The 18,439-nt window shown below is 36.2% G+C and overlaps 1 protein-coding gene across 3 annotated transcripts in view; it reads right to left on the minus strand.

The window, feature by feature from the left end:
- RTN4 (reticulon 4) overlaps positions 1–18,439 on the minus strand; it is a 73,404-nt gene that overhangs the window by 38,890 nt on the left and 16,075 nt on the right. Inside the window, exons 2-3 of one of the 3 annotated variants that reach the window (XM_044263963.1) lie at positions 13,909–13,965; positions 10,850–13,237 (exon numbers count right to left, since the gene is read on the minus strand). The exons of 1 other annotated variant lie outside the window; for it this stretch is intronic. In XM_044263963.1, the coding sequence (XP_044119898.1) occupies positions 10,850–13,237; positions 13,909–13,965 (2,445 nt within the window). The remainder of the gene's footprint in view (positions 1–10,849; positions 13,238–13,908; positions 13,966–18,439) is intronic. One more of the 3 variants, XM_044263964.1, reaches the window with a different exon arrangement.

The following is an 18,439-nucleotide window of genomic DNA, read 5'->3' on the forward strand; positions in this document are numbered from 1 at the left end:
ACACAGGTTTGGGGGAACTTTTAAGGTCATTCCATGTTTAAAATAACATGATTCAGCATTTGTTTGATTCAGTACAATGTGTCAAAATCCTTTTATAAAGTTATTTTTAAAGTCATTTGTTAATGTAAAGTAAGTATCTACAACTTACTAAATTTCTCTGGTCATCTGAATTTATTCCATATAATCAATTATAAAGAGTTCTGTAGACCTATTTACTATATCCAACACTAGATGGCACCAACACCCATTCAGTTGATTGTCTAAAATCTGGGCATGCAATCCAACAAAAACTGTCTTCTCAATTTTCAGACTCTTCCTGCCTGATACGAGGCAACTAAAGATCAGAATACGATGGCAAGAGAAAAACCACTCCACCACCAAGAAAGCATTTGAACTCTGACCAGAATCCAAAATCAATTTTAAATAGCTAAGAATCAGGCATAAAAATAAAATAATACATACATGGATATTTTCCAATGTGAAAACTGAAAATGTCCACTAAAATGTAGAGTAAAATAAAAATTGTTTGGAAAACTGTAACATACCAAGAGTTTTCATCCTTTGTAAAGCTCTCTCATAAAATCAGAAACAGAGAAACATCTAAATTTAAAAATGGGCAAAGGGTATGAACAGGCAATTCACAGAAGAAATAAAAATAGCCAATAAATCTGTAGAACATGTTCATTTTCACTAATAATCAAAAATCAAAACTGCAAGATATCCCTTCATCCTACAAACTGGTAAAGGTTTTGTTTTTGTTTTTTAAGTGCCAAAAACAGAATGTCTAGAAGGATACCCAAGAAATAAGCACATTCCAGGACTCTGAAGGAGTATGAGGTGACTAGCTGAGACAGGAAGAAGACTTACTGTCATTGTGCTCTTTGAATTTTGTATAATGTGGAAATATCATCTAATAAGCAAAAGAATAAATATTTAACAATTGTTGGTGATAGAGAAATGGGTGTTTTCTTACTTTAATAGGGGGAAGTTAGTACAACTTTTCTGGCAGCCAATTTTTGTCAAAACTCCTAAAAATGCTCACATTCATTTACCTAGGGTTTATTTCCAGTAATTTATGGGAAAGAATAATTCAGATATATAAAACATATTTAAATATAAAGAGTACAGTAACAGCATTATTTATAAATTTAAAAGTCAGAAGCCATCTAAGAATCCAACAATAGCAAACTAATCAAATTATATGCAATACCAAGGAACACGAAACATTAAAAAATCATGCAGCAGAATAATGACATGGAAATGTCAGCATTATATAAGATACTGCTCTTTTTTTTAAAGCTATAAACAATGTATAGACCATGATCCCAATTTGGCAAAACACTTACTTTTTCTCACCACCGTAATGTACCCATATGCATAAAACATAGACTAGAAGAATATATTCTAAAGTATTAACAATTATGTCTGAGCTGTATGATTATAAATTTTTTCCATCTCAATAGATTTTTCTACTTCTCAAATTTGTACAATGAGCATGTATTACTGCACACTGTTTCATGTCTGTTGGTCTGACTTTACGGATGGCAGGTCCTTCAGACAAATTCTGACTATTGAAAGCACTGAAGCTCAAATAGATTAAAGCATCTATCTGTCCAAGGTCATACACTGTGATCACTGATAAAGCCAGGATTATAACCCAGGTCTATAAGATGCTCAAAATGAAGTTCTTTCAACCAAACTATATTTAGTGTTCTCTTTTATGGCACATATTCATAATTATTTTCAATCTGTCCTGGGCCCATAGTAAGCACTAAATAAATCCCCATTAATTTGACATTAAGTCACATTTGTTTAAATACAATCAATTCTTCTGTTAACAACAGTCTGTCTCTAATTTAGCTATATCATAAATTTACTAACAGATTTCCAGTTAAAGGCATTTCTACTCAATTTGTTAGATTAAGTATTTTAATTTTTCAGGCTACTTAAATTTCTTATTTTTATCAGATTAACTGCTGAGTGTCATAATTAAAGTCCAACTAATAATTATCAAAAAGTGTCCTAAATACACTCACTAAAAATACATTTTAACTAAAACCTTAGCATCTATAATGCTTTACTGAGAAATTTCAAAGGCTATATATAGTACATTCTTAATGCAAGAAAAGTTTTAAATCATTAACACTATCAAAATAAAGCTCTTATTCATGAACACATATAACAAGCATATATAAATTTGCAAAGGATAATTTTCAATTCTTTACCTCGATAAATGGGCCCCTCTTAAGTTAGTCTTTCATTAAAATGGCAATACTACTTGGTTATTCTTAGATACACATAGTTTAAGTATAATGAATGACCAATCAAGTTGGTGGTGGTTTACGCTCCAGCAAAATACAATCTATACTCATTTACAAACAGAAAATATTCTGTGCATTACTGGCAAACCAAGCAACCAACAAACATATTAAGCAATCACTATCATTTAAGTGAAAATCTCAGTGATTTGGAAGAGACATTATTAGAACCTTTCTTTACCAATAGCTTACCAACAACATAGATAGCAGCTCTTCAGAAGAGTGTTCAGTCTCCACATGCAAGCAAAAGTGTTATTTTGATACCCCTACTTATGGAAAACCATGCAAGAAAATGTACATGATAAACAATATTCTTGACTTTTAAAAAATGTCTTACATTGGTTAATGCCCCAACACAACAGGTATATAATAAAAGAAAAGTACCTTTGCTGCCTGCTAAATTTAGGCCTAACCATGCATTCCAAAAATGGAAAAAAACTGAGAAGGGGACAAAACCTAAGTTGGAATCCCTGCTCTTCACCTATTGGGAAAAAGATCTTCCTTGTGGAATTAATAAGAATATAAATAAGAAAGTTAGCCCAATGTCTGGAACACACTTCAAAAGCATTGTGCATACTATATAATTTACTGAGTAACCTTGGGAAACAAGACTAAGCCCCAAACTTAAGTATTGTCATCCATAAAATGGTTCCTTCCTTCAGATTATGAAGGACACTAAATATGTGAAATTGCTTCATGGTTAGAAGATTTCCTATAAATAGCAGTCTCCCATAGCCAGGTAAAATGGTAAGAATTCAGTTTCTTTTCTCAGTCTTTCAAAAGTCTCAAAAACTTCCAAAACAGAGAGAAAAAAAAAAAACTGAGAGCAAATTGAGACAAATTAATCTAACTATATTTCATATATATTCTAACTGTAACCACACTAAGTTTGGGGAAAATAAAAGGAAGAAGAGAGAAAAAAACTAATTGAAGTAACTTGTACTTGACTATATACATTCAATCTTGGAGGGCTGGGGCAGCAGATTTGCAAAATAATCCTATATTTTACTGTGTCTACTATAATCATATTAGAAAACATTCTAAAACCATTTAGAAATATCAGAGAATTAAGCAAATGAGTAAATGTACTGGTAGTGTTAGCAGCGGGGTTCTCGTTACAGAAGGAACAAACAAATATGAAATGAAGGAAGAAAGAAATAATCCTCTGGGAATGGATCAGAAAAGGAGGTATTTGTATGAATTGTGTGAACTCATAATTTCAAATACAAGTATGTGAATGTGCTTAGGTTTATTTGTATGTACTTTATGTTTGTAAGTAAGCCTTTTTTTTAACCTCTGTCCACTGAAAGGCTAAAATGGGAAGACCTCAAGAAGGCAAGGAGTATTGGGGTCCAGCTTTTGATCTCTAATACTACTTCCAACTAAAAAGAATCAGGGATCCTTCAAGAAATGATTGATTTCAGGCCAGGACAGAGTAGGCATAACATGAGCCTACATTTTGCTACGCTAGAAAGAAGTGCTTCCTGCTCCCTCCCCAAAAAAGGATAGCTGTACATTCTTGAGCCAATTTAACAGGGCCCTTCCAAATCTGGGACAATTTACAACCAAACTAATTAAGTACAGTAATGAATTATAAACCACAAGGGGAAAGGAGCAATTCATAAATCTGTATTGGTAATTAACTAACTAAAATCACAGAAAAGGAGGACTCTTGCTAACAGCAGAATGCCATAGACAACTGATAATTTTTCAATTCCAATGCTCCCTCCAAATTTATTATTTTGCAGCCTTCATGTTCAAGACTGAATCAAGCAAGAATCATCAACAGACATTAAAATCTAAGAAGGAATTTTGATGGGGAGCGGGAAATTTGCAGTCTTGAAACACCACCCCTCAGACTACTTATAAGCTATAAGGAAAGAAAAAAGAAAAAAATTATATAGTACAGAAATGAGGACCACCTTAACAAGATGGTGAAAACTAACTTCATTAATGAGGGACTTATGAATAATGGGTATCTTCAGATATGATACTATGAGAGAGGTAAAGCATACTACATCATCCTCATTTGGCCATGAATCCATAATCTCAATCTAATCACTGAGAAACAGCAGACAAATGCAAAATTTAGAATGTTCTATTAAAAAGGGAGAAAGGGAAGGAGCTATGCTCTTCAAAACTGTTAATGTCGTAATGTCATAAGTGAAAAATATTGGAAATGTAACAGATAAAACAGAAAACAACATGACAACTAAAAGCAAATTTTGGCCCTAGATTGGATCTTGTAATCTTGTAGAGGCCACCATACAGGACACATTATTAGGTTAAATGTCACATTAGAATATGGATGGTAAATTAGAAAAAAAGTACTTTATCAATGGAAATTTTTGAAGTTAATAGCTGTATTGAGGTTACATAAGAAAATACCCTTTTTGAAGAATTTAAGGATAAAACAATGTATGCAACTTACTGTCAAATGGTTCAGGAAAAATAAGGATTATTTAGGTATCCATATCTAGTTAATTATACAAGGAGATCATAACTGATAAAGCAAATGGGAAAATGTTAATAGATTAAATTTAGATGAAGATAGTAAGACATCCTTTGCACATTTTTATTTTTGCAATTAAGTTTGATGTTACTTCCAAATAAAAGTTTATTTTTAAAAAGCAACTGTCCTTTAAAAAAAATTCTTCTAAATGATACTGTTGTTTATTTTAATTCTACTTAATTCTAGTCACAGAAAATTTAGCATCTAACGTATCATAAACCCTTGTTTCGCATAGATTGGTGTTTCAGTTTAGTTCCAACAAAAACCTTCACTTTGTTACCCACAACCAGTCTGCAAATCCACTATGTCCTTAGATGCAAGTAAGTAGGTTTCTACATACGGACCATAATATCCGTACACATACACCTGCCCCAAAGATACCAAAACAGAACCTCAAAAACTTTTTATCATATTTCATATAAATGAACAGGCCTATGTGTCCACTCACATTTGCTATCTGTAACTTCCATAAGATCATCTCTTCTGCAGAGGCATTCTCAATATCCCAAGGAAGAGCTAGCCTCTCTGTAACCTTACTTTGTGCTGGTGAACTTCCACTTCCAATCATTATATACTTATATCCCTAACCTGACATTCCTACGCCAAACTTCCATGCCATCATCTAAGGAAAGCATTTCAATTGTCATGTGGTAGTGCTTCCTATTAGTTAACTATTCTTTTTCAGAAGTTTCATTATCTTGGCCAAAAAAACCAAAGTATTTTAAATAGAAATGGAAACCATAAATCTTTAGCTATAAATTTTTCGAAGTAAAGAAAGAACATATATGAAATGCTGAGCCTAGATCATCAAAACCTGCCTCTAAACAATGAAATACAGTTAAAGAAAAAAATAATGTTAATTATGACCTGAGGGGAAAAAAAACAATATTTACATTTTATTATTTTTTTAAAGATTATATTTATTTATTTGACATAGAGAGAGATCACAAGTAGGCAGAGAGGCAGGCAGAGAAAGAGGGGGAAGCAGGCTCCCTGCCGAGCAGGGAGCCCAATGTGGGGTCCGATCCCAGGACCCTGAGATCATGACCCAAGGCAGAAGCAGAGGCTTAACCCACTAAGCCACCCAGGCGCCCCTACATTTTATTATTAAAAATAGTTGGATAAAATGCCTTTATCAAGGGAGAAGACGAAGACTAGCATTCATTTTTCTCCTAACAAATCTTATCCAAAACTATCAGTAAGGCATCAAAGCCTACATGATAAAAGCTTGCTCATCCTTCTTACAAATCAGTCTTTCTTCCCAAAATTAAAACTGAATTCTGCCAACAATTGTCATTTTAAGAGAACAAGGAGGAGAATTGAATAATAAATCATCTGAGGAAATTAGTATTTTGTTATTTAGTATTTATCAATGCTTTAATATTCAACTATATATTCAGTAATATAACCCCCCAAATTTTTAGAACACACGTAAGTATATTACAATTAGGGATGGTATAAAATTTTTAGCCATCTGAGAACACAACCTCCCTAATGTTCTTGTCTCTTGATATTCTTGGTACATTTGACTTCAGTACACTTAACCATGTTTTTTTTTTAAGATGGGGAAGCACTTGTACCCTTATAATATATGTTACAATGTTTAGCTATGTCCTTACCAGTTTGCTTTCACCAGCTGACTGAAAGCTGCCCGAGGGCAAGACACTGTCCTAGTCCTCATCTTCCTCCACACCTCTTCCAAAGAACTAGTACAATGCTTGGTATAAAGCACCTTAAAGCAACTATCCACTGCTTAAAACAGATGTCTATTAAAATTAAAGTCAAAGAAACAACAAGTCCCAAGGACCTAATTCAATCCCTTTTCTTCTTTATCTCTCTAAAATAAAATTCCTTCTCTATAAGAAGAAAGGGATTTAAGGAAAGAGAAGGAAATTTATTTCTAGAGAGATAAAGTGGTTGTCAGTGGTACAGCCAAGACTACAACTCACATCACCGACAGTGTTTTGTTTTGTTTTTGAAGATTTTATTTATTTGAGAGAGAGAGAGAGAGATCACAAGTAGGCAGAGAGGCAGGCAGAGAGAGAGGGGAAAGCAGACTCCTGTTGAGCAAGAGAGCCCGATGCAGAACTTCATCCCAGTACCCTGAGATCATGACCTGAGCTGAAGGCAGAGGCTTAACCCACTGAGCCACCCAGGCGCCCCCACCAACAGTGTTTTTATTATACCACAGTGACTTCTCCTTTGTATGACTTCTATAGCATATATATATATTGGATGTATCCAAAGAGTTTTCTATTCACTAAGGAGCTGCTAGGACACTTAATTAAAAAAAAACAAAACAGGGACACCTGGGTGGCTCAGTGGGTTAAGACTCTGCTCATGTCATGATCTCGGGGTCCTGGGACCGAGCCCCACATCAGGCTCTCTGCTCAGCAGGGAGCCTGCTTCCCCCTCTCTCTCCGCCTGCTTCTCTGCCTACTTGTGATCTGTGATCTCTCTCTCTCTCTCTCTCTATCAAATAAATAAAATCTAAAAAACAAAAACAAAAAGACTGAGCAAAAGAAGCATGAGTAACAGTTTTTTTTCAGAGAAAAGACTTCAATAACTATTTTGTAAAGAGAAAGCTCAACCACTGTTTTTACTTCTTCAACCACCCCTACTTAGCCTTCAAAGGCACTGTCCTCTTCCCTTACTTAATTCCAAACTATTAGGCTACAGTCAGTATAGGCCAAGATCCCTAGATTTAGTAAAATCAGTCCAAGGAACTGCTGTCTCCGGAGTGCTCCAATCTACTAGGGCACTGCTAACAGTGCTGGGAAGAAATGTTGAGTAGAGAAGTGGGACTTCACAAGCTGTTATAAATCACTGCTCACATCAGTCAGTGTGTGTCTGTGGTCTTCACCCACACTGTATCATTACCATGCTGCTCTGGGATTCTCACTCTTCTTTCTACCACTGTCTCCTAAACCATTTTATTGGGCTGTTAAAAAATCCTCATTCCAGAGGTGCCTGGGTGGCTCAGCTGGTTGAGATCTGACTCATGGTTTCAGCTCAGGTAGTTACCTCAGGGTTTTGAGATGGAGCCCTGTGTCCAGCTCCACGCTCAGTGCGGAATCTACTTGAGATTCTCTCTCTCCTTCTCCCTCTGCCCCTCCCACCTTGTGTCCTCTGTCTCTCCGAAATAAATAAATGTTTAAAAAAAAAAAAAATTCCACTGTGAACTATCTCCCCTAATCTTCAACTTCTTTACTGAATATTCCTGCCAGTACCTCCTTTCACTAAAACCTGGCTCTGCCTTGATGATACCGCTTTTCCCATTAACTCTAAATGGAGATTACTCTCTTATACCTGCATACCTGAGTGACAGGAGGAGAGGTCAGTACTGTTCTTAGCTCACCAATGCTGCTTCAAGATGTTCTCAGAGGCCCTGGGCAAAGTTCAAGTTATGTGGCTATGACATTCTCTATCTTTCCTTACTGCCTCAATCTACCATTCTGCCAGCTGCCCCATTTGCCCTTTTACCGAAGTCTTTTATCCCTAATTTCTAATCTTCTCCACCCCAAGTCCTGTCATTATCCTGTGTGACTTTATGAGAGCAATCCAATTTCTCAGCCTCATGATTTGTTTGACCTTTGCTCTAGCAACCTTCACCCCACTCAACATCAGCCCTTCCCTCACTGCCAAACTTTGGCCATTATAATCCATCTGGAATTCTAAATTAAACACCCAAAAAACAAATACACATGCATAATCCTACCTTGTTTGACCACAACCTCCAAGCATTCTGTGTTCATATTTTTATTCTTTTTACTCTTAGTTCTTAGATCTAATTTGAACCACAAGGTCTGTGACCTTCTATTCAACCATCTATCAACTCCCCCTGCTCTCTTCTTTACATTCTTCAACTTAGTTTCCACAGTCCATCACATCAAACTACTACTGTCTTCAATTCCTTTGATCTACTGTCCTTCCACTGGGCCAGGCCCCTCTAGCAAAAACACAAGTATGAATCAACATAAGCATTTGCCTTCACTGAACCTACACCTAGGATGTTAGGCACAATTAAAGAAAAATCACTGTGTTATACAGACTACCCTTCAACCTTGACTAGACTCTTCATACAAAGCCTTTGTTTCCCTAGACAGACCTCTTCCACCCAAGCATGTTCCAGTTCATTCTCAGCAAATGACCTAACATATTGCTTTAAAGAATAAACATACACCATCATACACTTCCCTTAACTTCCAGCCACAAAAACTAGCATTAATAACACCCATACTTTCCCTTCCATTAACTACAATCAATGTCTTCCAATGTTCCTTATTTATATGCCAATTCCTCTACCTGAATTCTGGATCTCATCCTGTCCCATCCCCTCCTGACTTTGTACTAGCACCTTTATTTAGACTTTCCCTTCCATCTTTAGTAAAAGAAAAAGGCCCTTCTTCAGCTCTATCCTCTACCTTATTCTTGCTATCATTTTTGCTCCATCTCCATAATCTTGAGGTTTTGTTTTGTTTTTGTTTTTGTTTTGAGAGAGAGCAAGCACAAGAGCAAATGAACAAATGAGGGGGAAGGGCAGAGGGAGAGAGAAAAATCCCAAGCAGGCACTGAGCAAGGCTCAAACTCACCACCCTGAGATCATGACCAAGCTGAAATCAAGAGTTGGATGCTCAACCAACTGAGCCACCCAGGCACCCCATGATCTCAAACTTCTTAAAAACTGCCAACATTTAGTATCCATTTACTCAAGTCTCCTTCACTCCTCACCACTAGCCCTGTCCACCCACACCACCTACCATTGTTAGGCCAACACCTTCCCTACTTTTTGACAGATTCTCAATCCTTATCTTAACTAAGCTTTCTTGCCTTTGATAATGCTGACCAATTCTTCCACTTTTAAAGCTTCCCCTTTTCTTGGTTCTCCCTAGTTGATATCCCTGGCTTTAATTACTGGGCCTGAGCCCATGATAAATACACACATACAGCCAAAGTCTCTGTCAAAAGCTTCATATATTTAATATCCACCACTTCTTGGAGGTCTCATAAATACTTAAATACCAAAATATTCAAAACTTAACTTTTTATCTTCTCCCCTTAAACCCACTTCATTCTCTCATATCCCCTAATTCAGTTTCTCATACTGCCATACATGCATTTGAAAACACAAGGAACCCAGGATTCCTGGAATCACCTCTAACTTCTTTCCTTATCCTTCATGTCCATATCCAATCAAACATCAAGTTCTATGTCTCCACTCTCTTCCCACTGAGTTAATAGTCATAATCTCTTCCTTCTTAGACTATAACAACAATCTCTAACCTTGTCTCTCTGCCACTAATACCACCCATCTCCAAAACATAAGTATATTCAATAAATAGTAATCACTACACATTTTTACAGAAAACACAGCTAAATCAGAATGCTAATTAAAAAACACATGTGCAAATCACTCTACACAAATCAAGTGTGTCGGAAATGTAGCGTCAAAAGAAAAAATGACAATCCCTACTTTTCAGAAGAATTCCTAACAGCATACCTCAATTTATACTTTTCAACAAAATGTCTGCTACTCAATATGCTTAACTCTATATGTATTACTGGTAAATACAGCAGTATATTGAAATATTGGAGACATGTTACAGAAATGTGGTTTTATAAAAATTTAAAATGAAGTAATTTCTAAGAAAACCATAGTATATACATTTTAAAATATTTTGTTTTAATACCTTTTGCTCTTCATGCTATGAGCAAATAATGAAGGAAAAGATAGAAAGACATGAAGCTGATTCTAATAAAATCTTCTAGTTCCACAGTATAATACAAAAAGGAGCAGTGAGTAATTGTGTGGAAAAAAAGTTACACGCAAGGGCAAGTAATGAGTACAAGAGGAGTTAAAAAAAAAAGCACTAAAACTTCTGAGACAGTAGAAAAGAATTCTTATCAATGTGATATATTAGAGACTATAAATGTAATATACTACAGAAAATGCAGTGGAATGTTCCATGATAAGTCAAAAGGTGGCAAGAAAGTACAAAACAATGTATGGACTGATTACCTGAAGTTTTACTCAGCTCTGCTGAAAATATAGCAGATGGTGATCTGTTCTCTTGCTCTGTATCAGAAGGGGTTTTTTTCTCAGCTTCTTTCACAAGAACTGTGGGTTTGACTATACTGCCTATTTCTGTTTGAGTGGCCAAAGGAGAAACATCTGGAGGCAGTAAGGGCACCTTCGAAATATCAGACCTATCTTTGAAGGGTTCATCTGGGACATGGACTTTATCTTCCTTTTTAGGTTGTACATTCTTGAAAGAAAGGTCATGAGGTAACTCTGAGCCAGGTAATGACCCAGCTTCATCCTGGACATTAGCAATCTCATATTTGTGGGATACTTCTAGATCAGTATATTCCCCGATTAATTTAGGAGAAGAATCAGTTTTAGAACTGACAAATGTAGGGAACTCATCTATAATCTCAATTGGAGATGAATCTGAAAATGTTTCACTCTCCCTTACTTTTGCTTCCTTAGCAATAAATACACCGTCATCTGAATAAACTGCAGTACTGAGTTCCTTCATCTGCAAAGGAATTTTCTCCTTTTGGGCCAGTGCTGAAACTTCGGGAGATAAGGCATCTTTTGTGGTATCTAAATTGGGCTGAAAAGATTCCAAATACGGCTTTCCCCCCTCAGGTGGTCGTGAAGCACTGAGTTTTTCCTTAGTTTCATGTTCCATCACTGACTGAGAAGTGTCCGTGAGATATTCGTTCACAAGTATCACAGCTTCATCTTGTTTTGGTGGAACTTCAGGTATTGAATCATCACTAAATAAGTCCACTGGTTCGGAATCAGGTGAAGAATCCTCAGCTAACTCAGAATGATCAGCCACTGGCTGTGCAACTTTTGCTATTTCTGAGTAATCGGAGAAATCAGAAGATGGTTCAGTAGAGAGCTTTGTTTCTTTAATTAAATCACATGCGATAGATATATAAGGAGTTTCTGTTTCTTGAACAGCTACATTAGTACTTTCAGGCTCTTTCATTTCTTCCTTTATTCCTGATACATTTTTTAGGGATACATTCATGGCCTCTTCATACGGTGGGGGATTTTCCGGCTCAGGTTTTCTGCTTTCATACTTAGCAGAAGGAGGAGCTTCTAGCTGGGATGAACTGGGCTGCGAGGCAGAAGCAGCAGCACCGGGAACTTGAGAATTTAATGGTGCTTCCATAACAATGTCAGGCAACACCGGTGAAGGAGTGGCTTCAGATTCTTCAAAAGATGGGCAAAGCTGAGACGCCACAGGGTAGAGCGTCTCCTGCAGGGCTTCTGATGTTTGAACCAAGTCCATTTTTGTTTCAAAAGCAATCTTTGTACCTGTAGCTTCATTCAATTCACTTTCACACGCTTCCTGTACTAAGTCTGGGGTTAGACCTTCAGCCATGTTTGCCACTACTTCCGCAGTCACCTTTGACACACTGTCTGTTGTGACATAATCGGCCTCAGAATCTTGTGTGGCTACAAGGAAAGAGTTTGATGTTTTGGTACTAAAATTCTTCTCCGTTACAATCTGGGCCTTTTTTTCTTCTATCTTTTTTTCATCTGTCTTATTTTCTGAAGTATGATCTTCCAACAAAGGAAAGATGTTTGTTGAAAGGTTTTCAGTTGCTGTTGGGTTAAAAGGAGAACATGTGATATACGCTCCTGAACCATCTTTTACAGCTTCTGGTGTACTGGGAAAAGAAGTATCATCATTACTGCTTTCACTATCTTTTTCATGATTTGTTTGCTCAGGGCTATCTGCAAAACATTTCTTATCCGCTTTACTCTCCAACTTGCTCTCTACATTACCTCCATCACTATCTTGCTTATGAGTGTCTTTTACATCCCAAACTCGCTCAAATGGTTTGAAGTCTGCATATTCTTCCCTCATAGGAGCTTCTGCTGCAATTCCCTTTTCAATGAAACTGTCCTTTGTTTTTTCTGGAGACATAACTTTGTCCTCCTCTTTAACTGATTTATTAGTAAGGGCTATGGGTAACTCTTGTTGATTACGAAGGCTGTTATTACTAACTAATTCTTCTTTCTCATCTTCATTCTCTTCCCTAGGATTTGCTACTATTATGGCAGATTCTGCTTTTGGAGAGCCACTGAATGATAATCTCATTTCTGAGTATTCCAATTGTGAACACTCGGCTAAATCTCTGTCTACAAATGGATTTTTTGCCTTCTCTGTGAACTCTTTAGAAGCTTCAGTTGAGGTTTCTTGAAGTGTTCCTTCGGTGCGTGATACTGGTAAATTACCAAGATATTCATGTTCTTTAAAAGAAGCAGCTGAGAGGGGAGACAGAGAAGGAAGAGAAGCAGCAGTTTCAAGCAGGACAGATGGAAAATCCTCTTGACCAGCGGAAACAGTGTTACCTGGCTGCTCCTTCAAGTCCATAATTTTTTCTGTGACCATGGACAGAAAGGAAAGTTAGAGAATGCCAGCGTTCTCAGAGTTAATGCAAGTTTTACGACAGATTCAAAATACGGTTAGTAAAGAGTTAATGTTAACTAAAATTAAATGTTAATAACATATAATCAAGTAGTCTTGAATCATTACTGAAAAAAATTAAAGCTATTGTCAATAAAACGTGCATGGCTACAGAGCCAATTATATGCTATGAAAAGGCAAAAATTGAGTCTCTGAGGAAAAAAATCTCAGGTATAATCAATTGAGAAAAGCTACTTCTAACAAGTTTTAGAGGAAGACAAAAAAGAATTTGAGAAGAGTTTGACAGTGCAGAAAAGACACTGAATAATTAAATTTTAAAAAGAGTGGCATTCATTTCTATGAAAGCCTTTCAGCTATAAGTGCATTTGAAAAAAAGGACTAGTCAATATATAAATATAAATCAGGGGTCCAAGAATTCCTTATATATATATCTCCAATTTATTGGTTCTGTCCATTTCTCTCTTGGACATACATATAAAATATAAATTTCAACTTTTTCAATAGACAAACATTCTTGGAACCATGCTAATTTTTAGTAAACTCAAACCACTCTGTACAGAATTAATAAAACTAAAGAGTCAAGTTAGAATACACAGAGGATAAAAGGCTAGCAGAAAGAACTTGCCTGCAGAGGAGTGTATCACAGGCTCATATGCAGCAGGAAGAGCAAAAAGTGTCTCATCTGAAAAACAAATAGAATATAACCTCAGCAGAAACAAAGACAGAGTTTGAAGGAGACTAAAGGTAAGAGGAGCAAGCAAGGGTTCAGTTTGTAATGAGTTAACATAAAACTTTTACAAAGAAAAAGCCAAGATGGAAAAGAAAAAGTAGTACTATCAGTAGTACCATTAATTCAGATTATCATATATATTACAAAGATGATTAAATAATATCCACAGAACCTATCATTTCTCAAGAGGCAATAACATGTTTATGTTAAAGAAATTTCATAAACCAAAGTGATTTTAAGATACTATTTTTCTCAGTTAATACATGGCATCCAAACTTTTATTCACATTTTCGGATAAGTAAATTTTTTTGCCCTAATCAAGGCCAAAATTTTAAAAATGCATTTGAATAAAATTAATAATTAATTTTGTTTAATCCTTTTTTATTAGCATATGTTCAGCTTAGAAGAACACTTTCAGAAAATCATGCATATGTTCTTATATTCTAGGTTGTCTATCTCTAAAGGAAAACATTCCAATAGTCATTGTACATTAGTCTGTGAGGATATTAGTGCTATGTACCACTGTTCAAATTGCAAAGAAAACATTAACTGTCATTAGGAAGATAATTATTATCATCAGTCTTGTTTTGTTTAAAATTAACATTGAAGGATACCTGTTATTCTTTCTTTTTTTTTTTTCTTTTTTTGAGAGAGAGTGAGAGAGAGAGAAAGAGAGCACGCACACATGATCAGGGAGAAGGGCAGAGGGAGAGGAAGAATCTTAAGCATGCTCCACACTCAGCACAGAGCCTAAAGTGGATCTCATAACCCTGAGATCATGACCTGAGCCAAAAATCATGAGTCCAATGCTGAATCCACTGAGCCACCCAGGCATCCCAAGGGATACTTGTTATTCTAAGTGTTTTACATACAGGAAAACGCTTTTCTTGTAAGTGGAGTTAATATCCCCCATTTTACAGGTTAAAAACAACCTGTAATTGCTGGGAGGTCATTAGGATTACAGGAGGTCATGACAGCGGGACCATAGTCTGATAGGGTTAGTGCCTTTATAAGAAAAGACACTAAAGAGCTTGCTCATGCCTGTGTGACAACACTTCCTCCTTGTCGCAGCTCCTCTTCTCCCTCTCTCCGAGCAACATTAAGAAGCCAAGTGAGTGAGTGCACAGTGAGATGGCAGAGATAAGCAAAGAAAAGAGGTCTCAGAATGAAACCTACCCTGACTAAGTCTTGATCTTAGACTCTCCAGCCTCCACAATTGTGAGAAATAAATTTCTGTCGGTTAAGCCACCCAGTCTATGGTATTTTGATGTGGCAGCCCGAGCCAACTAATAAACTACATATTGGCATATTAAGCTTGCACAATGTCACGTTATAGCTGCAAGTGGAAGATCCTGAGCTAAAGGTCCTCTGTGGTTTACACTAGAGAAAGGACTCTAGCAAAAGACAATTTGAAATAGCTTGAGGAATGACAGGTAGGTATTCCTTTAGTGTAGAAGACCTAATAAATCTGGACATTTCTTTTCTTTTTTTTATTTTAAAGATTTATTTATTTATTTACTTGACAGAGATCACAAGTAGGGGGAGCAGGCTCCCTGCTGAGCAGAGAGCCCAATGCAGGGCTCAATCCTAGGATCCTGAGACCATGACCTGAGCTGAAGGCAGAGGCTTATTAACCCACTGAGCCACCCAGGTGCCCCTAAATCTGGACATTTCTATCTGGAAGGACAACCTAGGCAAGGCTGATCAATAGAAAAAAACAGAGATGTGGCTATCATGAACACGGACATGTCTCCCAAAGTCATCCCCCTTGGTGAATAAGAGTTAAATTCACAATGTCATATAAATTTTAGATAAATCCATACTGGGCATGATACCGTATCTGAAGGATTCTCAGACTAGGTAAGGAGGGGAAAATCCATGGTATACATTTAAAAAGGTTTTCTATAACTAGAACAATAGGTTGGATGGGCAAATCAGTAAGTCAAACCACCTTATGAGATTTTATAACACATACACATGTGTACACACCTTTTTTTTTAAAGATTTTATTTATACAAGAGAGAGAGAGCGTGTGGGCAGAGGGATTGGGGAGCAGAGGGAGAGGTTCAAGCAGACACTGCACTGAGCTCGGAGCCTGATGTGGAGCTTGATCTCAGAAACCCCGAGATCATGATGTGAGCGAAAATCAAGAGTTGGAGGTTCAACAGACTGAGCCACCCAAACGCCCCAGTGTGTACACACTTCCAAAAGACAACTTACTATGTGATCGTCTTTAATACAGTTTCTCTTTTGTAAGATGAGAGAATCTGAGAATTCCTTTCAGTTAAAATAATGTATTATAATCTTACACAAAACTGAGATTTGGGGATCAAAGAGCAGAACAAATAATTACACAGGTGCTCCATTTAAATTAAAGGTAGCAACTCCTTAACAAAATGGCTGTTTTTTCATCTATTTAATATAATTAAAAGTTACTAATGCAGAAAAAAAAAAAAAGTTACTAATGCAGAGGCCAGTCTTCTTCAAAAGTGAACTCGAAACATGTTACTGTTAAAATTAGAGGGAAAACAAACTACAAACAAAATTGTGCCAAAAATTTATTTTTAAACATGTATCCTTATTCTTATCTAATACCAGACACTCTCCTAGTGGAAACTATATTCCTGGCACTTGGCCAAATGAGAACATTTACAAATTGGTATTTCAAATATTCATTGAATTTTGAAAAAAGAAAAATCACAAATTGAGAATCAGTCCAAAATTAACTGTGAAATAAGTATTGCATTTCAAAAAGCACTTAGAGAAAAACAAACAAACAAACAAAAAAAGAAGTCACTACCACTTGACCCTCAAGAATTGCTCTGACTTCTCATAAAGTGATCATGGGATCAAGTTGTCTGGGTTCAAATCCCAGATTCATCAATTAAAACTGTGTGACTTTGAGAAAGATACTACTTGTCCCTTCTGTGCCTCATTTGTAAAGTAAGTATAGTAACAATACCTCTTCAAAATGTTGCCAGGGAGAAAGGGGGAAGAATTAGAAACAACCTGCTCTAAGTCACAGAGCTAGGAAGCCAGAGAGCATGGATATAAAGATGTCTAACTCTCAAGTTCATGTGTTTTATCTTTTGGAGGGATTAGTTTATGCATAAATGCAACCAGTGTAAATTCTTCTTTATCAGCCCCTCAAGTTTGATTTCCTGAATTAAGGTAAATTGTGATCCAACAAATACCCTGTTAATTATCTGAAATATTTGGTTATTTGCTTCTACTTTACAATATAATAATATTTATAGAGATAGTAACGCTGGCCAGGCACATTTATTTCAGATGCTCTTTCAATGCTCAAACCACCCCATAAAGTTAGGTCCTCCTGTTATCCTCATTTCAGAAATAAAGAAAGAGGCATAAAAAGGTGGGTAACTACCCCAGAGTCACAAAACTGAAAAACGATGGATCTGAGATTTGAATTCAGAGAGTATACAGGTCTATGCTCTTTTCTTTAACCATTCTGCAGTACCTCCTTCCCTGGACTTTATAAATTTAGAATTTTAAAATATTATTAAATAAAATTAAGGATGTTAAAAAATTTTGACTGATAACACTTACATATCATAAGCTACCAAATTCTAAGGCTAAAGAATTACTTTGCTTTGAAAAAAAATCACTGATTTTAGGTTAGTCTTCCTTTTTCTGTAAAAGATCTTAACCTTCACAAGTGAATAATAAACTGTTTTATAATCAGGGACACTATATTAAAAGTGTAACATTACTGAGACATGTTATATATAGACATATACTACTACTAGGTTTACAAAAAAGGTGAACAATACCCCCTCTCTTTCTATGATCTATGCTTATGTCAAATTATAACTACTGGATTAAACTGAAACTTCAGTCATCAACTTCATTTGTGCTATTCTGCACAAACAGAAAAAATAATATTAAGGTCTTAATTCTACCCACGCTAAGTAAAAACACAGTGGCATATTTAAACTAACAAGTTTTCACTAAATAATAAGCAAAAAGGAAGCCAGAATTCTTCTATTAAGTCTCTCATACCATCAAATTAATATTCCTAAAAGAATAATTCTAGGGCTGCCTGAGTGCCTCAGTCGTTAAGTGTCTGCCTCAAGGTCATTATCCCAGGGTCCTGGGATCAAGCCCGGCACTGGGGTCCCTGCTCGGCAGAAAGCCTTCTTCTCCCTCTCCCACTCCTTCTGCTTCTGTTCCCTTCCCTCTCTCACTGTCTCTCTCTCTCTCTCTCTGTGTGTGTCAAATAAATAAATAAAATGTTTAAAAAATAAAAAAGTTAAAAAATAGTAATTCTATATATTCTCTTGCACAAAACATTTAAAAGCTTCCAGTTATCTGCTGAATTATACCTGAAACTCTTAAAGCCCTGCAATAAACAGCCCCCAAGTTAGCTATCTAAACTTATTTCAGTGACTTGTTAACCAAACAT

The sequence above is a fragment of the Neovison vison genome, chromosome 8, assembly GCF_020171115.1.
Source record: "Neovison vison isolate M4711 chromosome 8, ASM_NN_V1, whole genome shotgun sequence".
Lineage (NCBI taxonomy): Eukaryota > Metazoa > Chordata > Mammalia > Carnivora > Mustelidae > Neogale > Neogale vison.